The sequence below is a fragment of the Scophthalmus maximus genome, chromosome 22 (genome assembly GCF_022379125.1).
Source record: "Scophthalmus maximus strain ysfricsl-2021 chromosome 22, ASM2237912v1, whole genome shotgun sequence".
Lineage (NCBI taxonomy): Eukaryota > Metazoa > Chordata > Actinopteri > Pleuronectiformes > Scophthalmidae > Scophthalmus > Scophthalmus maximus.
The window spans coordinates 14,516,784-14,540,833 of record NC_061536.1 but is presented as its reverse complement, the minus strand read 5'-3'; the positions used below and the strand labels follow the sequence as shown (position 1 = coordinate 14,540,833).

At 44.5% G+C, this 24,050-nt stretch overlaps 3 protein-coding genes across 3 annotated transcripts; 1 reads left to right on the top strand and 2 right to left on the bottom strand.

The window, feature by feature from the left end:
• Positions 1–643: 643 nt before the first annotated feature.
• rnf139 (ring finger protein 139) lies at positions 644–9,467 on the bottom strand. The gene is made up of 6 exons (XM_035620682.2): positions 8,948–9,467; positions 5,428–6,083; positions 5,189–5,336; positions 4,993–5,099; positions 4,520–4,771; positions 644–4,259 (listed from the first exon to the last, which is right to left on the bottom strand). Exons 1-6 carry the CDS (start codon positions 9,108–9,110, stop codon positions 3,492–3,494), a joined length of 2,094 nt encoding a protein of 697 aa, XP_035476575.2. The 5' UTR covers positions 9,111–9,467; the 3' UTR covers positions 644–3,491.
• A 319-nt stretch (positions 9,468–9,786) lies between these two features.
• On the bottom strand, positions 9,787–14,827 carry tatdn1 (TatD DNase domain containing 1). Its single transcript, XM_035620684.2, has 12 exons — positions 14,708–14,827; positions 13,647–13,712; positions 13,509–13,558; positions 13,364–13,427; positions 12,667–12,810; positions 12,259–12,301; positions 11,864–11,949; positions 11,234–11,274; positions 10,934–11,010; positions 10,719–10,789; positions 10,306–10,432; positions 9,787–10,125 (listed from the first exon to the last, which is right to left on the bottom strand). The coding sequence occupies exons 1-12, from the start codon at positions 14,769–14,771 to the stop codon at positions 10,023–10,025; spliced, it is 936 nt and encodes a 311-aa protein (XP_035476577.1). The 5' UTR covers positions 14,772–14,827; the 3' UTR covers positions 9,787–10,022.
• A 917-nt stretch (positions 14,828–15,744) lies between these two features.
• Positions 15,745–19,534, top strand: ndufb9 (NADH:ubiquinone oxidoreductase subunit B9). The gene is made up of 4 exons (XM_035621087.2): positions 15,745–15,901; positions 17,003–17,195; positions 17,822–17,935; positions 19,175–19,534. The coding sequence occupies exons 1-4, from the start codon at positions 15,813–15,815 to the stop codon at positions 19,304–19,306; spliced, it is 528 nt and encodes a 175-aa protein (XP_035476980.1). The 5' UTR covers positions 15,745–15,812; the 3' UTR covers positions 19,307–19,534.
• The last annotated feature ends 4,516 nt before the right edge of the window (positions 19,535–24,050 follow it).

Here is a 24,050-nt window from a genome sequence, read left to right as displayed (position 1 = left end):
TAGTCGATTAATTAATTATTTCATCGCTCCTCGTGTAGATGAGGCTCATGTTATGATGATGAAAACAAAAATTCATAGATTCAGATGATAATACACGAATGAAAACACCAGTGAGGATATTTATAGTCCAGCTCCAGCGATACTAAAAGAAAAGTGAAACGGCGCCACCTACTGGTGGAAAACTAGATATTATTTTGGTATTTTACTATGCAACAATCTAGTTTTCATTTCAAGCCTATATTGATTCTTTTAATAGTTGAATCAATATGTAAAAAAAAAAAACTGGTCTGAGATTCCAAAGTTACATCTTTAGTTCTCTTCAGACAAAGAGATTCAGTTTAAAATTATCATGTTTTTATAATAAAATTCTTTTATTTTAGATCGGTGCAAAAATGTAATGAGCTAATGTCACTTCAGCGGAAAGTATGTTTCAAATTTGTGCAGAGAAATGTTGTCAAACGCGAATGTTCCAGACTTGTATGTTTTCATCTGGACAAAGAGGCGGAGACAGTTTTTTTTTTGGGGACATATTCCCAGATTTCCCAGAGAATTATTCATGTTTCACGAGTTTTAACTCTCGATTTCTACTCGCACGTGTAAAAGATGATGAAACCTAGGTGACTTCTGTGAAATAGACCCAGACTCAATTATCAAAGATGATTTTATTTACATAAATCTCCTTTTAAAACAAAAGGCAAAAATGAACAGCTTTTTACCTTTTTTAAAAAGCTTTCAGAACAACAATCAACCTGATAATCCTTCATCATCGCTGACATGCCAAAAAGCACAGCTTTCCAATCATCGTCCTCGTCATTAGACCGCCTGCTCTTCCTCATTAAACATAATGCGTTCCTCGCAGCTTATTGTAATTACAACAGTAATGAACAGGGAGTTTGCGGTCAAACCCGTTAAAAGACGTTCAGGCTGAGAGTCTAAACAGTGTTATACTCCAAAGAGTCTGTGCTTCAAAAAGCTTTCAACACGACGTCACGATGAAGATCTCTGGGTCGCTGAGCGGTGTGTGTGCGTGTGTGTGTGCGCGTGTGGTGCCAGTAGTTTAAAAAGATTTTGGATCAGTGTTCTCTGGGTCACAACAACAAATATCCCCGACTGTGTGAAATGAAATGTCTCTGCAACTTCACAAACAGTCGCTCGTGGTCGTACTTCAACAACATGTCTCCGGACTTTTCAGCAGCTTCTTCAGCCTTTTCTTTTCGCTATTTCAACATGTCAAAGCCTGGAAAATGTTTTCAACGAATTGAACGTTTCTCGTCTCAGGATGCTTATCGGCCAACTGATTTGAGCCTTTAAAATGGGCATTTATGTTTTCACATTTTCTTGTAAAACAAACGTTTGTCATAAGTTCTATGTATTTGTATTTTCAAATGTATAGTTATTTATGATAAAGCTCGTATATATCGGCCGCTGTATCGGTATCGTGAATCTTGTATTCCCAGATATGGATATCGGCCCCCAAAAATCCATATCAATCAGGCTCTAGTGGATACAAACAGATGAAGCTTCGACAAAAGGTGCAGTCGTCGTTGAATAAATAGAAATATTCATTGAACCCGACAATTGTCTGGGTCTAAAACGTCGACTGTAATTAAAAAGATGGACGACATGACGACTCCCACAAAGTGAGGCCAAATCAGCTGGATCGCACCCTGGTGGCTGGCGGCAGTAAAGCTCATAAGCCCCGCCCCCTTCCACGTTAGCTTGATGGGACACGGACCAAAACATTTTTTAAAATCAAAGCAGACGTTAATAAACAAAGTCAATGCAAAGTTGCCAATGATGTGACACGAATTACGCAAAGTCGTGAAATTCGTGTGAATTTGCTCGAACTGCACAGACTCGTCACAAGATGGCGGCGCCAAAATATTTTAGCTTCATTTATTTTTATAGCAACTGGCGGAATCGGAGACTTAATATTTTTGTGACATTAATCTGGAAATAATAATTTAACAATCAAAAATCTGATTTGTTTTCCTATGTTGAGAAAGTGTGTCTTGATTTATCACATGTACAACAACGTACACAAATGTAAGCGAGGTCACACAAGGGACCAGTAGTAACGACAGAGGTATATCAGAGATTACAGTAGTCAAGACAACTTTTTTTCAATCCGACACCTCTGGGGTTTTTAATCTTCGAGTTCGTTTTTAGGACAAAGAAAGAAAAAAAACGGCGAGCAGGTGTTTCTGTGAAACCTGAGCTGTGATTGGGCGGAGTTCGACAGCAGTGGGGGACGGGGTTAGTTAAAGTGTGGAGGTAACTCCTGCAACTTATCGGAGGTGGTGTTGTCATCTGCGTTGGTTTGTTAGTTAACAGAATTAAGCAAAAAAATAATAATACAGGACTCAAATTTTTCCCGCTTTGAAATTACGCACAATGCAACGACGAGAGTAGACACGCATTCCGCGCCAGTCAACGCAAATGGCCCCAACGCCAAAAATGTTTTGTCCATCAGCTTGAGTTGAAATATTAGAACTTGAGGAAAAATATTCGTGTGATGCGTTGACAGGGAAGCCAACTAAAGCGTTGAGATCCTCCCTACGTCGCTGTCGTCCATCTTTTTGGGGGTTTTGTGTTTATTTGCGCTAACGATGCAAATACGTACAAACGATCCTCCGGCGGAAACATTCGCTCAGCGTTTTGGTGTGAACGCATCTTTGGAGAAAGTGGTTTCCCGACTTGCAGATTGATTCAAGCTTGGACTTGTTTTTAAAAGTGTCCCCCCCGGCGCAGTTTTGTCGTTTAACGAAGAACCGACCCACTGCCTCGTTTCCCACGACGACGACGACGACAAACCGCCGGGGAGAAACACACGAACTGCGTCTTTAAGACGTCGCCTCGAGCTTATTTATACGTCGGCACACGATCTACGCACAAACACACATCAGGGCTGCACACGTGACAAAGTGGTGATGTAACCGGCGTCGTCATCGTCGTCGTTGCAGAGCAGAATCTCCGGGCTGCAGGAAAAATCTGATATTTTAAAATTGCTGATGAGGATCAGAGGTTTGAGGCATCGACAAGAAAAAGATTTGTGTCAGGATCTCCAATACTTTGAGGAGAGAGGACAAAAAAAGATGAAGAACGACATAACTTCAGTAGCCCACACACACACACACACACACACACACACACACACACACACACACACACACACACACACACACACACACACACACACACACACACACACACACACACACACACACACACACACACACACACACACACACACACACACACACACACACACACACACACACACACACACACACACACACAGCGTGAGCAGCAGTTGCTCTCTCCACGAGCCCTTGTAGTTAAAACCCAAAAATCAAATGATTGTAAAACTAACGAGAAGAAACAGACGTGACATCCCTGACGTTTTTTTTCCAGAAGAAATTAATTTGTTTTATAATAATTTTTTTAACTTAAATATAATAAAGACATTTTCTCTTATAGATCTTTCCTCCTCAGTCCTCGGTGGAGTCTGTGTCGTCGTTGATATAGTCTTCCTCTATCGGCGTGCTGCCGTTCAGAGTCCCCCACTCGTCTTCGTCGTACTCTATGCTGTCGTTGTCCTCCAGCAGCTCGTCGTCCAGCTCCGCCGCCGCACCTCCCGCCGCCGCCTCCGCTCCCTCGGCCGGCGGCTCGGCGGGCGGCTGGTTGTCCCCCGGCGCCAGCGGGGCTGCGGCAGCGGCGTCCTGCGGCGCTGCGTACGCCCCGTTGTTGTTGGAGAAGGCGGCCCTGTCGCGGCTCTCCTCCTCGACATAAACTCTCTGGTGGCACATGGGGCACGTGTCCTGGATGTAGAGCCACTTCCTCAGGCACAGCGCGTGGAAGTAGTGGTGGCACGGCGTGATGCGCGCCGAGGTGGCGAACTCCTGGTAGCAGATGGCGCACACGTCCTCGATGTCCCGCAGTTGGTCGCCGCGCATCTCCGGCAGCGAGTTGATCTTCTTGACGGCTGTGCGGCGGTTGATGAAGGTCTTCCAGCCGTTCTTGGCCTGCAGGTAGATGTTGAAGTAGGCGTGCAGGCACATCATGCAGGCGCGGATCTTGCTGCCCGACTCGAACATCATGGTGTAGGCGCCGTTGCCGAACATGATGACGCCGAACAGGAACTCAACGATGTTGCCCGTGGAGCGCACGTAGTAGACGTAGTCGTCCAGCTTCTCCCACAGCACGTTGGAGAAGCCGTCGACCATGAAGAGGCCGTAGACCGTCAGCGACACCACCACCTGGAGCGAGGGGGAAGGGGAAACGAGTAAGACACGACGTGGGGACGGAACCGAACCGGCAAAATCCGAAAAATGCATTTCACTGTTTGTGTTGTCTGTCAAAACATGGACGGAATTAGTTCTATCAACCGTGTCTTATATTTATATCAAGGAAAAGTTAAATACTTCTTGGACATTCCCAGACTGATGAAACACAAAGGAAGGTACTGTACCGCCTGTAAATATGAATCAAACAAGTTTGACAATGTCTCCGCCCTCACCTTGAGGCAGAGCTCCACGCAGAAGGCGGTGACCGCGAAGAGCCAGGTGTTGAGGGCGTAGTGGTGCCAGAGGGCGTAGCTGAGCACCACGGGCAGCGTGAAGAGCGCCAGGGACACCAGCAGGACGGGGAAGTGGCGGCGGAAAGAGGGGACATGCGAGGCGCTGAGCGACATCAGGACGGGGTCGGTCATGCCGTGGATGAAGTGGAGGATGGCCGTCAGCAGGAGGCACATGTTCCGGCTCAGACGAACCTTTTTGAATCAACGAGAGAGAGAGAGAGAGAGAGACGGGGGGAGAAATAGAGAGAGAGAGAGAGAGAGAGAGAGAGAGAGAGAGAGAGAGAGAGAGAGAGAGAGAGAGAGAGAGAGAGAGAGAGAGAGAGAGAGAGAGAGAGGTTCTCGGTTAGCGAGGATCCTTTAAAACTCAGTCCATCACCCGAGTCTAGAACAATCTGTGGAGAACGGCGACGCACCAGTCGTTCCTCCGGGTCCAGGCCGCTGAGGCCGGTCTGCAGAGCCAGGATGAAGAACAGGACGGGGGCCACGAAGCCCAGACGCTTGTCCTCCTCCTCCGTCGAACCTGACCGACACACAACAGAGGACTTCAGGTACGTTTTTTTAAACAACCGGCGAATTACACAAACCGAATTACACAACACACGGGCGTACCTATGAAGGCCAGGATGCTGAGGCCGAGGTAATGCGCGACAGAGGAGATGACGGCGCTCATCCCCAGCACGGTGAGCGTGGAGTCGCAGCCGGAGATGATCAGGTTACTCGTCAGATCCCAGAACACGTCCCAGCTCAGCATGTAACCCTGGAAACCGGCACAGTTACTCAGCGACGGGGCGCTAACGTAAACGTTAAGCTAGGAAGCTGCTTTTCGCCCTGGTTGTAACTGATCTCACCTGTGAGTCGGAGCCCCCGTCTGAGGCGCCGCCTGTGGCGTCACCGCTCTCCCGTCTCACCGCCCGCACCACGTAGACCAGGATCAGCGCCTGCGCGGTGACCCTTGTCAGCCAGAACACCCGCAGCACGTCGGGGAACCGGATCCTCTTCCACGTGTCCTCCAGCAGCAGCTGGAGTCCGTAGATCCTGTACATGTGCCGCACGAGCAGGTAGACGTACCGGCACGAATAGTAGAACCACTTCAGCCGCGCGGCGAGGCACACGGCCGTGTTGAGCGCCAGGGCCACGCCAGAGAACACGGCCACCAGCTGCCGGACGTCCGCCGGCAGCTCGATCATCAGCCCCCACAGCGGGATCATGATGTCCAGCACCACCAGCGCGGCGAACACCGACTGGAGGTTGAGCAGGAACACGTAGCCCACGCCGAACACCAGCTGCACGGTCGCCATGCCCAGCCACAGCGTCGGCCCGTTCCTGGGCAGCAGCCTGAAGCCCAGCGCCGCCTTGTAGTAGGCGCTGTAGAAGTCTATGTGGGAGGTGGCGTGGTAGTTGATGAGCGCCGCCGCCGCGCCGAGGACGACGGCGAAGAAGAGGGTGTAGAACTTGAACAGGGCCTTCTGGGAGAGCAGCAGCACCACGCCGGACACGAGGACACCTGAAACACAAGGAGACAGACGGAGACGCGGTCAGCGGAACTGACGACAGTCTGATGGGACGGTCCAGAGGACGAACAGAAGACGAACCAATCGAGTGAAATGTTTCAACTGCAGCAAAATCACAATGGCAACGCAGGGAAAAAAAACGTATGACAAATATCTGCGTCCTTGGTTCGTCACTGTGTTCATATATGTATAATCACCTGCGACAAAGAACCGACGTGAATTCATGTTTAACTTTTTACATAAATGTTCATTTTATTAATTCACGTTCGACATGTTTGGTTGTGTTTGTTTTTTCTTTTTTAGTTTATTTAGAATAACGTTTATGGTTAACCTGTAAAATATCAAGACTCAATAACCTTTATTTGTCATAAAGGTTTCATAACGACATCTTGGGAATCATTGAAATTTTACATATATATATATATATCTGCCAATATATCTTCATACAAAATATTTTACTAATATATCTGCCCCAAAAATTCATAATCGGTAGAGATAATTTTTTGAACAACCCCAAAAATACTAAACTTAAAGCCCCAGTGTGTAATTTTTTTCATTTTCTGGCGGCATCTGGCGGTAAAGTTGCAAACCAAAACCAGCTGAGCGACCGACAGGGGACACTTTATGGCGGCGCACCACTGATTCCATTCCCGTTTTTTCGTCAGCGTCTGAAAATTCAATGTGAACGCGACGTATTCTGGAGCGTTTAGTTCAACAAGCGTATTCAACACGACGTAGAAACATGGAGACTCACACGGAGGTCGGTCCACCTCATGGAACTGTATTTAACTAATATATGAACACATAGGTCTGGACAATATATTAGATTTCTGTGGATAAGTTCTTCTAAATATTACACACTGCAGCTTTAACGTCGTTAAACAAGGTGGAGAGGAGAAGTTAAAGACAACATATAGGTCACGTATGTGACCGTCACATTGACCTTTGACATTCTAACTGAGCAGCGTCATGTTAACACAGGATCAGCTCTGTTCTTGAACTCTGTGGATTATTTAAGGGGTCAACTCTTCTTTTAAATCCAGGTGAACGTGTCGTTACTCTGGATTTATGTGCTGCTACTGAACCACGAGAAAACGTGAGACCTTGAAGCCTGAACTTTGTGTAACCTGCAACGTGCAGTTTATCTACAAAGAACCGAAACCTTCGGCGGAGAGAAGCTGCAGCCGGTTGTTACACTTGGTGAGGAGAATAAAACAGCTGTGGTAAAAAAAACAAAAAAAAACAATGTAGCCCAGTATCTTAAAAGCTTAAATCGGCCATTGATGGTCATATGAAATAAATAATATTTTAATAAAAGTCATCAGAAAATAACTTTAAAGCTGCAGTGTGTAATATTCAGAAGAACTTTTTCACAGATATTGAATATATTGTCCATAACTATGTGTTCATATAAGAGTTAAATATAGTTCCATGAGGTGGACCGACCTCCGTGTGAGTCTCCATGTTTCTACGTCGTGTTGAATACGGTTGTTGAACTAAACGCTCCAGAATATGTTGCGTTCACGTCGAATTTTCAGACGCTGACGGAAACAGGAAATGGAATAGGCGGTGCGCCACCATAAAGTGTCCCCTGTCGGTCGCTCAGTTGTTTCTACAACAACAACAACCACTACTCTCCTACATAGAATAAGAATCCGTTTTAAGACAGTGATAACAAGATGGTGGTGTGGTTGTAAGAAGTGAAATGATGAATCGATTAGTTCATTGACTGAATATTTCATTGTCTCTTCATCGCGAATGCCTTTTTTTTAAGTTCTCAACCGGCAGTATTTGTCGTTAAAAGCTATCTCGATATATATATTTATACTTTTTTTTCTGCAGTTCAGATAAATAAGATTTTGAATTTCGGGGGGGAAATGGCGACGAGGCTTTTCCTGACAATTCTAATTGACCAATCGATCGGGAATGAAATGGACGATAATCATCATCAATCATCATCCTCCTCCTCATCATCATTATCATCTTCCTCATCATCCTCATCAGCTGCGGCTTTTATTTAATTCTGCAACTTACTAAATTATTTTCACTCAGCAGTCAATCTGCCAGTAATGTGTTTCTAGAATAACCAATCATCCACAACTGGAACCAACCTGTCAACAGGTTCTTCACTGAGCTGAAGGAAACTTCAACTACAGGTCAAAGTGAAATCTGCAAATACTTTTGGTTGAAATATGACAAATGATCAGTGGAACAAAGTAGTTGCAGATTTAATTTTCTTTCTTTTTTTTCATCGATCGACTAATCGATGAACTGAGGGGCGTGAACCACCCGGATGTCTGAGCCGCGGGTCAGACGACAGACAGGTGGACGAAGACCCGACAGACAGGTGGACGAAGACCCGACAGACAGGTGGACGAAGACCCGACAGACAGGTGGACGAAGACCCGACAGACAGGTGGACGAAGACCCGACAGACAGGTGGACGTCGACCCGACAGACAGGTGGACGTCGACCCGACAGACAGGTGGACGAAGACCCGACAGACAGGTGGACGAAGACCCGACAGACAGGTGGACGAAGACCCGACAGACAGGTGGACGTCGACACGACAGACAGGTGGACGACGACCCGACAGACAGGTGGACGACGACCCGACAGACAGGCCCCCGCCGCCCGGCGACCTGACGGCGGATCGTTGTCGAACCACTTCCGGGTTGGAACCAACGCGCAGCTCCCGGGTCCGACCGGTGAATCGGCTCCGCTCGGTCGGTCGGTCGGTTCTGACAGCTGCCCCCCGGAGCTCCAGCGGCGGGGCAGCCGAGCCAGCTCGACACAAGTCGGCGGCTCCAGTTCTCTGGAGCCCGCAACACTTTGTTTGAAATGAGCCCGAACTCACCCGCGCCCCTGAGCAGCACCGCGCCGCCCGCCCCGGCCCAGCCCGAGCCCGCGTCGTAGTAAGAGTTAAAAATGGCGTCGATGATGAAGATACAGGGAACTCGCAGAGCCACGTCCAGCACCGCCAAGGCCTGCTGGCCCACCCGGGCCTGGGCGGACGCCATGCGGCTTCACGGGGCAGGGGGGCGGCTACAGTCCTGGGGGGCCCCGGTCATCCATGTAGGATGGAACGAAGTGGAGCGTCCCGCCGCCGCCTGTCGTCGTCGGGTCCGCCTGGTGTTGATCTGACCCGGGGCTCGTCAACCTCCTGTTGCTGCTTCTTCTTCTTCTTCTTCTTCTCCTCCCGTGAACCGAGAGTCGCGGGGCCGCCGCCGGCCGCTCCCCCCCCCCGGTGGGCCTCTCCTCAGACCGGCCGCGGTCCGATGAACCGCACCGGAGATCCAGGGTTCTGAGAACCGGCCATTAGCTGCTGCTTCACGGAGACCGTGGAAGTTGCTCGGCTGCTTCCGACGTGACGTTACGTGACGCGACGTGATGACGTAACTTCCAGCGTCAGTGGGTGTGAGCGCTGACGTTGCATGTTTGACAAAAATAAATATATATCTATATCTATATAAATATAGATATATATAAATCTGAAATAATACCAAATCGTATTTGATTAGTTATATATATATTTTTTTACATAAATGTATATCTATGAAATAAAATACAAATTTATATATATATATATAAAATAAAAAAGACCAAAAATATGCAGATGCAATAAAAAAGTGCAAATCATCATATTTACTAATCGCATAAAACCCAAGCATTAGAGAAAAAGAAATAAAGACCATGAAAAATTTAGATTCTTTATTTTAGAAGAACCAGTTTGACTTTTCCAAAATGTAAACTCTCTCACACACTCTGGCGCACACACACGCGCACACACACACACACACACACACACACACACACACACACACACACACACACACACACACACACACACACACACACACACACACACACACACACACACACACACACACACACACACACACACACAGAGGTCAGTCACATCATCATCATCATCATCTCGAGCTGAAGAAAACTTTGACGGTGTTGTCGTAGATGGCGTTCGCCAGCTCCAGCGGCTCCTCCTCCCTCGCTGCCGCCATCACCTCCAACACTTGTCTGGAAGAGATCAATCACAGTTCACTCACTCATTCATTCATCCTCTGCAAACCCACTACCTCTCTCCTCCTCACCTCCAGTAACTCCTAGACATAAACATTGTGGATATTTACTCGCTCGAATACAAGATGAGCTCTGCGAAGCGTTTGCCCTCCTGCGTCAGCCCCCGAAGTTACTCACATGATGTGACAGGGCTCGTTCCGGTCTTTCAGGCAGTGCCCCGCCTCCCACCTCTTCTTAGTGGGAAATGAGGTTTTGATGTGTTTGGAGCCTGCGTGAGTGTTCTTCACGCCGCACCACGGAGCGTCTGAGAAAAAGGAAACGAGCAGGTTCATCACATAACCACACCAACAACTGCAACTGCTGAGACTTTGGTGGGAAGTTGGGCCAAGAAAGAATCCATAAGATTTTGACGTGGATACGGGCAAAATAATTTTTTATTTACCACTGCCAGATAAGACGCTTCTTTGACATTTTCTCAATTTTCCCAGATGAATAATTCATGGATCTTCAGGCATATTTAAGTTTCGCTTTATAAGCAACAAGGTTCATACTCTTGTCAAAGTTCTTTCAATAAACTGGCTGCAGCTCACCTGTTTCTATCATGAGCCTCTCGGTGGGAATAGACTTCATCGCTTCAACATTGGCCTCCGTTTTCAAGGAACTGGAAAATATTAAAAAATTAAAATTAAACACGGTTTATGCTGCAGTATTTTTTAGTATGTACCATGAAGGAGAATTAGGTATAGATACACAAAGAGCTCCAACAACCACATCTGTTCAGGTCAGGTCTTTGAGATCCTCTCACCATCCATTGATTCCGATGTAGAGGTCCAGGTCGACGAGGGCGGCAGCGTCCTCTGCGGTCCCGTCAAACGAGTGCACCTGACAGCAGAAGAAATGAAAAGTAAGCTCCTGATATGAATTTTTTCCCATCTCTACTGTATCTCCAGCACATTTACTACTGTGTTGACTCTTCACACAGTGGCTGGAGGGGCAGCTCAGAAGTTTAATTTTGTTATTCAACCAAAGTTGTAATTTAATATTCTGGAGTGTGTAGAGTAAACACAGCACACACACAGTGTCCAAAAACAAAAAGTGTTCTCACCACTCCTCCGACGCATCGGTCTCGGTTTCTCTTCATGACATCTGTCGAGACAGAGAAACAAATATTCACATCCACTCGCCGGTCGGACGCTTTTATCCAAAGCCACGAAAAAACTGGGGGGATAAAAAACTAAAGCTCCAGTACAAGAGGAGAGTCAGGACGCTTTTCCGCCGGCCTCGTTTGGTCCAAAATTGCAGGTGTGAAAGGTTCCTCGGAACACGGTTCCGGCTGCTGTGAACGAGTCTGACACGGACAATTTCCAGCTGCATTCTTCATATGTGAACGGCAAACTCTGAAACGACCCGACCCAATTTTCTGGACATTTTCCAGAGTTCATGTCTAAAAAAAAGAAAGAGTCAGACGTGCTAGTGGTGTCCAGAGAGGAGCTGCTCTCGGAGGAGACGAGTCTTCGGGAGGTTCTTGAAGACCGAGAAGGACGACGTTGCTCTGACAGCATTTGGCAGCTCATTCTAGAAACGGCGGCAGTCTGAACCTCGATTGAGTTCAAGTAGAGGGTTCAGTCCCAGAAGTCGCTCTGTAGACCAACTTCTTCTGGGTCTGCACCAATATACAGACACCAAAAAGAATCTGTCTCGTGATTGAGAGCGGGTCTTTGGTGCACAAACCTACCGATGAACTCCCGATGGGAGTTTCTGCAGTGGAGGAACATGGGCAGCTTGGTCTCCTCCGCCAAGTCAAACTGCTTCTCAAAGTATCTGCGGCAGACGGAGGAGAAATCACAGAAACAGATATATCGGCTGCTATATCTAAAAGACAAAAACGTAATCAATGATTCGTAAGATGTCGTTATCAAACGACAAAGGAATGTAATCGAGGTTTGAGATTTTACAGTTTGACTGGAAACTTTATTCCAAATAAATATAAATAGAAAGAAAACACAAATACAACCAAATATATAGAACTTTTATTAAGAAAATAAACATCCTGTTCAGTTTGTGTTGAGACTACAGAACATTAGCTGTAGCTGCTTCAACGACAGTGATTCACCGAGTGTGTAAACTTACTTGAGCTGAGTTTCTTTGGGGCAAAATTGCAACCTATCAAAATCTGGAACAGAGAGAAGAGACACACAACTTATCACAGCATCAGGGAGCGGCGATACTGCATCTATATGATCATAAATGATATTTCGATCTAAGCTTCAGGTCGTGTCCATAGTCCTGTTAGGATGCGGAGATACCTTAAACGACGCATGACATCACTCATATGACGTCACAAAACGGGGAATCATTGTCAAAGTGCTTTAACCTTTGACCGATCAGCTCCAAAAGTTAATCGCCTGGAGACAAACTCCCATCTGATATTCCCACCAAGTTCGGTGAATATGCGTCCATACGTTGTGGAGTTATTTTGTACACAGACACAAAAGTCACCATGAAAACAACAATCATTTCTTCGGCCTCTATACGCACCCAGTCCACACTCTCCGACGGCCACCACCTTCCCTCTGTGCCCGGCCGCCAGCTCCATCAGCCCGGAGAAGTACTGGGATTCTCCGCTCTGCTCGAACTCGCTGCAGCGGGTGGGATGGCAGCCGACCGTGCAGCAGAACTCATCTGTACGAGGCAGGGAGCAGGTTGAATCCAATAAAAAACACATCAAGGCAACATCCACATTGCCACGTTTCTGTTGAGTCCTGCCGTCCACTGCTACGCTGTTCGCCCGCGCTCTAGTTTGAACCAACTCCGGGGCTACGTTGTAGAATGGATGGGCAAAACCGGAGACGTTTGGAAACGATTGACGCCGTCGCCCGCATGCCCCTTCCTGATTGGTTCTTATCAGTCACGACTCGACTTACCAGCGAAGGCAAAACTTTGCCGACACTTACTTTAAGTTCCACCTTGCTTTCGATCCGGCAGAAGAAATCCCTGCTCCTACTTTTCACCATTGTTGTTTCTCGTGTCTGTTATTATGTAACCAACTGCAAAGTAGACAATCTGCTTCCTGTTCACACACACACGCGAACGCCTGCACGGTCACGTGATAACCGTTTTCAGGTGTTAGTATAGATGGGGATTAATACAGATACGGAGCTAAAACACGAGTGGACGGAGATGGTTTCCATTTTAAAACAGCCTTTTGTGCTACGTGCGCCTCTGTCATCGTCACCTCTGGTCGCGGCTAACTTCAGGGCCTCCTTGCTGTCTTCAAGGCTTCCTCCCGTGATCATAAACTGTAAAGAGACAACACGTATTACACTTCACAGAAAGTTTGAATGGCTTTTTTTCTTCCCCTTCTCTGCTGGCGAGCTTACCTTTTCCACTCCAACTCCGAGAGCCCTGTCGACGATCTGATCGAAGTCGTCTGTCGGAAAAAAAAGAAAAAGCTGATCTCAGACAAACGGCGCAAGGGAGAAAGAAAAAGAAAACGTGCGACCGCAGGGGTTGCTCACCGTCGTGTTTCTGCTTCCCTCTGTAGAGTCCTCTGAACATGGGATCTGTCAGGTTCACGCCGATATCTGGAGAGGGAAGAGGTCGACAACATGTCACCGAACACTGTCGATGTGCTGGAGAGAAATCACGTATATTTATCAAACAAAAATGTAAATTTCCCCTGTATCATATATTTTGTCTCATTATTATTGCATCTTTATTAGAGCCCGAAGGATTAATCAGTAGGACGATTTTTTATGCGAGCCTGTCACAGACGTATCATATCTGTGTTCATGTGTAAGGTATATATATATCTATATATATATTAGAGCCCGACCCATATATCGGTTTGCCGATAATATCGGTCGATACCAATCTGTCTGTGAAAGGCAAATATCGGCCAATATAATCGGCAAACCGGTATATCGGTTTAGGGCCCGACAGATATATTGTTCCAGCACTAAATTGTGAATTTATGTTTACATTTTAGGTAAAATAAATGATGTTTAGTTCCTTAATTCAAGTTCTATATATTTGGATGTATTTGTGTGTTTAATTATTTGATTAAAGTTATTTATAATAAAGTTCATGGTTAAACTAAAATATCAAGTCTCAATTACATTTCTTTGTCATGAAGGTTTGACAGAACCATTATGACAGATACAAATATACATATGTCGGCCGATGTATCGGTATCGGAAATCTCAATATCGGTCGGGCTCCAGTCTTTATTATTTTAACTACTTAATCTTTCTTTTGAATGGAGCTTCCCTGTGTGGTTGCAGAAGTGTCAACTGTGGATCAGGATCAGCAGTGATCAGCTGTGATCAGATGTGATCACAGTGATCAGCTGTGATCAGATGTGATCACAATGATCAGATGTGATCAGATGTGATCAGCTGTGATCAGATGTGATCAGCTGTAGTTTAGCTGCTGAGAACACGAAACAAAATATCCGACCCGTCACCTGCTGTACAGCTGATGTCACTGAGAACAGGGCTAACTCGTTAGCTCCCATGCTAACCACACACACACACACGCTGGTCTGTTAAACACACAAGCCACTAAACACGAGTCTTACCGATGAATTTGTGCGTGGCCATGTTTGAAAGAAAAGACACACATGCAGCTCTCGCCGATCCCATAATTCTTCAGTACCGTAAACACTGTAGCAGATGGAAGTTCCCCCCTTCTACTTTCCTTTATTGGTAGTTGTCAAACGGCGGTTAGGTGCATTACCGCCACCTTCTGGGTGGGAGTGGGACATCAGCATGGCAGCAGGACTAAAATCTTGCATTCTCCAGATAGAGGGTCAAATGACTCATGGTGGAGTTCAAATAATTGTTATTATTGATACAATTCATGTGATTCAAGGCTGGATTAATAAGGGCAAAGAAAAATAAAATAGCCCCAGACCCCCAGGGGCCACAGACCACCTCACGTTTACTCCATATAATTTTCTTCAATAATCAATTGATTGTTGGTTATTCAACGATGACTTTTACTGTTAATTGTGTCTTACAGTTATGTTCTTAAATATAATTGATTATTTATTTGTTTGTTTGTTTGTTCAACAATAACTTTAATTATAAATCTGGATTAACAATAATTTTATTTAATAATTTATTTCATTTTAATAATCCATCACTGACTTTTTGTTATTATCGTCACTATATGTGACGATTCGTGAAAAAAAAATTGATTGAATGTTCAGTGTAACAGTGAATAACAACTGTGATCATTTTTCCTGTGAAACCGAAGTTAACAGTCAAACCACAGAAATTTTCCATTTATCCTAAAAAAAATCTAGTGAGAGAGCAAATACTCGAAAATATTTAAATTTATTTTTGCTAAAAAAATAATCCTTTTAAAGTTCATCCAATTTTCCCCCCAGAATAATAAATGAATAAACTTATCATGGTCTACACACTGCAAACAAAGCCCTGATCACAAAAAGGTAATAAAGAAACAAAACTATATATATATATATATATATATATATATATATATATATATATATATGTGTGTGTGTGTGTGTGTGTGTGTGTGTGTGTGTGTGTGTGTGTGTGAGTGTGTGAGAGTAGAACTTTGCGCGTTTTGTAGGCGTTTTACGGTCGTGACCACAAAGTCCCACAATCCTCCGCGCCGCTCGCCGCTCGCCCAGAAGGTGACAGCGGACGGCGAACATGGCGTCCGCCTACCTCACTCACCAGCAGAAGGTGATGCGGCTCTACAAGAAGTCCCTGCGACACCTGGAGTCGTGGTGCATCTTCAGGTAAGAGGAGCTGCGGGAAGTGACACAAGTGAATAAATGAAAGAATGAAAAAACATCGCTGCCGCGGTGCGGCGTACCCACTAAGCTAACAGCTAGGCTAACAGATAAGCGGCTAAGAGCTAGGCTAAGAGCTAGGCTAAGAGCTAGCCAGGTCACTCATCCCGGCTAAAGTCAACATGTTCCGCTCCAAAGAAATCCACTTCCTTTGCTCGTCCGAGTCTCATCCAAACAACAACACGAATCTTGTTCAACGCTCAAATCAGCGTTATTAAACATATGTTTCATTTGTTAATGCTGTTCGTTTACGAGGCGCCGGCGAATAATCAAAACAACAGAGCTAAAATGTGAAGCTACACTTATAATAGTAGAGTGTGTGTGTGTGTGTGTGTGTGTATATATATATATATCTATGTATGAGTATAAATATGTATATATACAATATGTATAAATATGTACGTATATGTGTATTTATATGTATAAATGTGTTTATATATGTATATATAAACATATATATACATACATATGATCACTGTGAGCCCGACGATTTATATATGTATGTATATACATGCATATATATGTATGTGTGTGTATATATATAAATATAAATATAAATACATATTTATTATTTTTAATCCTTCAATGATGTCGTTATCAAACCTCTATGACATGAAATTTTAGTTTAACCATAAACTTTGTCATCAATAACTATAAATTGAAAAGAAAGTACAAATCCAACCAAATAAATAGAATTTGATTTAAGAAAATTAAAAATTACTTTTTTACCTAAAATATAAAAAACATAATTGCACATTTTAAAGGCTCATAATAATAATAAATGTCATTTATAGAGCACTTTTCATTTCTAAAAGCAATCTCAAATCTCAAATCTATGGGCCGATAAAATCGGTCGGGCTATAAACATATCGGCCAATACCAACGTGTCTGTGAAAGGCTGATATATCTTAAACTCTGATATTAGGCCATTTTTTCTAAATCCTCTCGTCTGAATTGCAGTAAGAATATTCCACAACACCCGTCTTCCCATTAGATCCGACTCCGTCGTCACATTTTAACAGCCGCCATCTTTTTTCCCCGTCACAGGGACAAGTACCGGTTCTACGCCTGCACGCTGCGCGCCCGCTTCGACGAGAACAAGTTGGAGAGGGACATGGTAAAGGCCACCTTGATGCTGAAGTCGGGGGAGGAGGAGTTCTGGTCCAAACAGCACCCGCAGCCCTACATCTTCCCCGACTCTCCCGGCGGGACGTCCTACGAGAGATACGACTGCTACAAGGTGTGGGGGGGGGGGGGGGGGAGCTCCTGCGAACACAGTTGCGTTATATATCAATCAAATGGTTTTTACGGTGGACGTCCTTTTTCTTTTTTCGCCATCATTTTCTTTCGGTGTTTGTGACGTAACAGTGATGTAAATATAAAATGTAATAGTTTTTATTATTTTGAGTCTTGAGATGACTCCAGAAATGTGTAGAATATGGCTACGATAAAGTTGCTCTTCGTTATCCCCAATAATTTTAATTGCTGTGAAATAATATTTTAGATTTAGATTTTTTTTCAACAAAAACAGCAAAGCGATTTTCGGATTAAACTATGAATCAAAGTTGTGTTACGTTTCATGTCGACTCGTTACTGCACTCTGCTGGAAACAAACTTGAGTCCTCTAAAGGAGACACGTTCTGTCATATTCAGGTTCAGCATATCAATTGTGGGTTATGACTTGAAAAGCCCAAACCTATCACACCGTAGTGGAAAAACTGAAAAAGCAGATTATGTTTCCTTTGATGCAAAACTCAACCTCAGTTAACACGTGATTCACATGTTTTGTGTCCAGTTTACGTGTCATAGTCAACGAGTAAAGATGAAATTTGCACTTAAAAAAAAAATAATAATTTGTCTCCCTAGGTGCCGGAGTGGGTGCTGGACCACTGGCACCCCTCGGAGAAGGCCATGTACCCGGACTACTTCGCCAAGAGGGAGCAGTGGAAGAAGCTGAGGATGCAGAGCTGGGACAGCGAGGTGGGCGGGGCTGCACCACCACCACAACAACAACAACAACAACATCATCATATATACTGTATATAATACACACCGAGAGCTGAACCGTCCATGTAAAAAACAATAGACAACTCAAGCTTTTCATAATCGGAGAACTCAGAGTCCACCAAGGAGAAGAAAACTTCCTTTTCACCCGTTTAGAGCTGCAACAGTTAATCGACTAATCGATTAGTAATCTACAACTAAATTAATCGCCAACTATTTTGATAATCGATTAATCGGTTCAAGTAGTTTTTATGAAAAAAAACTATCAGCTGAAAAATTTCAGCTTCTTACATGAGACTGTTTTCTGGTTTCTTTGCTCCTCTGTGACCGTAAACTGAATATCTTTGGTGTGTGGACAAAACAAAACATCATCTTAGAGATGATGTAGAGAGATGATGCAGAGGGCTACCTGGTTGATCCTGCCAGTAGCATATGCTTGTCTCAAAGATTAAGCCATGCAAGTCTAAGTACACACGGCCGGTACAGTGAAACTGCGAATTGCTCATTAAATCAGCATCTTTGGGAAACACGGTCTACATTTTTCACCATTTTCTGAACCAAACAGCTAATCGATAAATCCATAAAATTATCGTCAGGTTAATCGATTTTGAAATTGATCGCAGCCCGTACGCCCGTTACTGTGACCGAGACCCATCTTTAATCAAACTTCCATGCAAATCCGTCCAGAACTTTTTGAAATAGTCAGACGAACTGAACCAATCAAAGAACAACTGTAAAGCATGACACAAATCGATTAATGTCGCTGGTGCTGAAAATACTGTAACAAGCTTTCTATCAGTTAAATCCACCAGGTGGCGCCAGAGTGTCACCTCTGAATACAGTCTCCTAACTGTACATAGGGTTGGGGGTTAGGGGGTTAGGGGTTAACACATCAAGAATTATTCCCACTTTTTTTTATTAACATTTTTTAAAATTAAATATATATATTTTTAAATAATAAAAAAATAAATCCCGCTGGGTATGTTTTTCATCAGCAAATTGTTAAGAACAATTTAAAAATTATATAATTTATACTATATTTATCAAATTTGGTTTTATATTTAGAAAACCCCATTTTTTTGTCAAAGTAGATTTGTTGACCAGGAGGAATTATCTCTGTCTACGTTTGACACCATGAAGTTAAAATCCCTAATGATGAATCATAATAATAACAGCTCTTCTTAAACTTTGTATTATTATTCTGTTTGGCTCCAGGTCGCCCAGCTGCAGGCTGAGACTCCAGCTGGAGGCCCCTTGACCGAAGCCCTCCCTCCCGCCCGCAAGGAGGGCGACCTCCCCCCTCTGTGGTGGCAGTACGTCACCCGCCCCAGGGAGCGTCCCACATAAAGAACCCCTCCACCCCTGCAGTCCGAGGGGGGGAGACCCCATCCCAACCGCACCACAGCAGCACGGAAAACAGAACATGTGACCTCCGAAATAAATTATCTTCTGTGTCGTCATCTCTGAGGAGAGTCGCTTCTCGGTAGTCGGTTGTAGGAGGTCGCTGACTTTTGAGAAGTCCTGTACATGCATCACTGAATTCCTCTAACTGTTCCAATAAATGTGTAAAGAAAAGTTTTGTGCGTGTTCAACTGCCGTCTTGTATTTCCTGTGACGTGTTACCTGAAGATAGGCAGGAGTTTTAGAGGAGCGGTCGTTGCCTTCAGACGTCTCCGATATCTACATTTAGAAATTTTTATATCTGCTTGCTGCATCTTTCGTTCATACAAATTCATTTCAAAAGGTACAGGATCAACACTGTCAGAGTGAGTTCATGTGGCGTCAGAATAATTGGGGGATAATTTGTTCCTGACTGGGAAATTCCAAGTGAACTCCACCTGAAGTCAGAACAACAATTAGGGAAGTTGGCGAAAGCTTTGGAGCAGGAGATGCTGACGTCATACTCACGGAGACGAGGTGGAAGAACGATTAATTATGCAAATCCACGTTTTGTATATTAATCATTGCTATCATTTAATTATTAGTATAGTATGATGTTGTAATCATTATTTGCCGTCCACATAGTCATTGTTATTTATATTCCTGTCAAACCTGATCTTCTGTCTTTGCTGTTTGTGATTGTGCAATTATTCGAAAGAGGCTTCGAGGTGTTAACAACAAAAATACAACATATTGAGTGTTTGTTTGTTTTATTCTCAGAGGCTTAGTAATTGTTTAGAACAGCTGATCGTAGTAGATTTTAGGTAGCGTCACTCAAACCAGCAGGAAACGGTGCATTTGTTGGGGGACTTCTTTCCATCGGCGTCTCATTAATACATGTTTGGCGCTCTCTAGTGGATTTTCCTCACAGTTACACTAATGACGAATGCCCTGTCACTATGGCGACAGGCATGAAGGCCTGAAGTTGCGTGGTCTTATCATCATGGTCACCGCCTTCAGGGAGTAGAAGTCCGAATCCTTCCAGGAGAACCACACGACTCCGTCCGGCCCCAGCAGATTCTGGGCTTTCAGGGAGTAGCGCCCCCCCCTGGTGGGAAAAAAACTAAACAAATTTCCACGTTATATCATCAGACCCTCATTACCCCCTCTCTCTTAAATATGAACCTATTTTTTAATAGCGATTCCAATATTTCTGTTGTGTTTGCTGTCAACTTCTTTCCTCGGTAAAAAGGCGAATCGGCTTTTGAAACCAGCCCCGATCCCGTCTGGGTCCGAGGATAAGTCCCTGACCCGCTGGATGAATCTCTCGCTGTGGGCGGAAACAAACAGTTGAGGAGCTAAAACAGGAAGTTTACAAAACCCAAACCCTTCAAGCTGCGTTCCGACCAAAAGTACTTTTAGTCCAAGGAACGTTTTTCAAGTCATTTAAAGGTGCCGACCACTGACATTCACGAAAAAGAACCTGCTGACGTATGAACAGCCGATGGCTACAACTAGCCGTTCCACTCCAGTCCACCGGGAAGCAGTAATGCCGAAGTTATTCATCTGCTACAGCAGAGATTAACTGGCTGGTACGTCCCAGTTCAGTGTGTGTGTGTGTGTGTGTGTGTGTGTCATCACCAGGTATGACATCTTATCCCGATAAGCCTCTAAGGCGATTGGCAGCCATTGTCCTGGAAAGTAATTCATCACATGAAATGGGATCAGAGAGTTGTGACTGTACAAGTACATGAAAGAGACGAGTTCAACATCTGGACCTGAACGGAACATCTGCAGGAGTGATTCCTGCGGAGTTCCTGTCGCGTGGACGCAGGACCTGAACAAAGAAAGACATTTCACCTGGCCATTTTCATATTTCAGCATGAAAGAAAATCTCAAAACTTTCCTTTGCTGTGGTGGAAGAGCTGACGTCACATACGTTTAAGTGGAAACAGAGAATATGTTCACGTGAAGTCGTACGTGAAGCATGTGACTTTTGCTCTTAGTTTTTTTGATCTGAAAAACACTTAATAGTTTCAAACTGTCAGATCTGTGTAGCCATGGTGAACCAGTGTGTGTGTGTGTTTATAATTGATTGAATGTAGGTTCAAGGCCTTGTCAGTCCTCTAATGGGTTTATATTTACCTTCCTGCCTCCAGACGCTGCTCAGTTTGTTCCATTAGACTAGAAAAAAAAATCCTCCGAACTTGCGACCAGCCGACATGAAGGTTCACTTTAGTCTGTTCAGAAAAATAAACTCATAAATCTGAGAGGAATTTTAATTCCTTTCGACTCCAAAGCAGGAAACGGAATAAGATATGAATTCAAGGCTTTAGATGATTAAAGAACCACCTTAAATTGTAAAACGTGTTTTACAACATAATTCCAAAGGACATGTTGCCACAGACTAAATGAGGAAATACTAACTTCTTTTAAATGTTGTTATAATGTCATGTAGTAATGACGTCATCATGACTAATGATGAGTTAATCTAAATAAGCTGTAGATCATGTCTCTCATTTTATGGGTCGCAAAAGTTAATGCACTACTTCATCACAACGTTCTTTTGCTGATTTTCATTGCGACGTCGTGATGACATCATTCTCACCATATGATCCACTTTGTTTGGACTATGAATGACGTCATTGTCGGACTTCTTCATACGATGGGGAATCGTCTTCTGATCAATTAAAGACTTGGATGGACTTGATTGGGAAAATGTGTTTTGCAGACCATGTTTTTGTCGCCTTTGACTTTCGATCGATCATCTCCAGAAGTGAATCATCAGGAGATGAACTCACAGGTAACATTGCCGCCAAGTTTGCTCAAAATCGAACTCACCATACCCAACTTCCGGCCACAACAAATGAGAGATAATTTAATCTGATCATTGACGGTGCTGCTGTTCCCAGTTTCCTACAGAGATTAACTGTCCCGCTGCTGAAAAACACATTTCGCCAAAATGTCAAACGCTTCCATCTCACGCCGTCACAGAGCTTCTCCCGACGAAGTTCATCCTCGTCCTCGTCCATTCGTCACCCCGAGGCCTCGGACAATGGAGCTGCAGCTGCAGCAGGTGGATGTGACAGTGTAACTGTACACTCTGACCCGCAGGTTTGAATCCCCTCTTCCCCTCTGTGACCACATCACGCTGGCGTGTTAATCTGCCTGAGACGTCAGCTGACATTTGATAATCAGAGCTGGTTGAAGGATGCTCCGTCAGAGCTCCCTGTTCCGGGGTCAGGTGTGACGGGCGGCGGAGCGGGTATCCGACCTTTCGTCTTGACTTTCTGGAACCGACAAATCCAGCGTTGAGAGAAAGAACGTCTCTCTCTGTTCTTCCGACTTCGGCGACGTTACTGCTGTCGTAACGAAACCGTCTGTGGTTCAGCTGGAGGACAATCGAAGAACTGTTGTGAATGGAGCTCAGGGGCGTAAATAATTATTTACATCTGCTTCTTGACCAAACATTTCGTTAGAAATTTTGGAAAATATACTAGTGATTTTATGTGAAAACTGAAATGGAAATAAACAATACAAATTTCCCTTTTTCGAGATTTTGCCCATAACACATTTGCATCCTGCTGTAGCGCATGCTGATTGGTCAGCGAAGGATTCACGACGGATTGCCACGCGACACCGTCCTCGCCGGCGCTCCGAGGCCGTGGAAAGTGAATGAACGTCGAACATGGAGCAAATTTTTTCGTGTCCCGCCGCAGGATCTCCCGTTTTACTCGCATTACTCGTGCGAGTAAAACATTTTTTCCGCTCCATATCTGATACTACAAATGACGCACATTAGCGCTGCGTCGCCTGATGCGAGTGACGCTGAATTTGTGACCTTTCATGTATCTTTGCATGGACTTTGTATGTAAAATCATTGCACGAAATACCAGCTTCGCATTTGGTCTGAAAAGCAGCTTAGTGGAGGAGCATTTAACAGCTAAATGTAAATCAAGCTAATGTAGCGGCTGCTAACTGGCCATGGTGGCGTTGATAACTATATTCTACGTTCACACAAAAACGGGCTCTGGTGGTCACGAATATTCACAGAAAGGTTTTTCCTCTATAAATCATAAGGCCCAAATGTGATCTAATGGAACAAAATCTATGTCTCTAACCCTTATGTCAAAAATAAAGAAAAATTGGAAGATTTTATTTGTTTTATTTTACCCCATAAATATTATGTTTCGGGGCCACAACTCCACAGGCCTTCCACTCATTGTGAATCACCTCGTGAGCAACCAGGAAGTGGTGCGAGTGGAAGTTCTGACTATGTTTACCCGGAGAGAGAGAGAGAGAGAGAGAGAGAGAGAGAGAGAGAGAGAGAGAGAGAGAGAGAGAGAGAGAGCACCGCACACAGCTCTACAACCACACAATGGTACAAAACAAAGATTTTGAGACCTTTTGTTGGCATAAAAGTAGGTTTGTATCATTATGAAACTGCCGTGAAAATTAAAGTATACATACAGTATATATACAGTAGCCTATAAACTTTATCTTTTCGTTGAAGGTTATTTCAGCACCAGAGTCACAAGAACATGAATGTCAGACAACAACATTTCAGGGAGCGACCGCACTGCCGCCGTTCAGAGCCTCTTTTCATCAGGTGAGTAATACTGGGTCTGTTTACCTGGAAAGTTCAACTTTTATAATTCAAGAGGTTTTCCTATGACTGATGATGATGATGATGATGATGATGATGATGTTG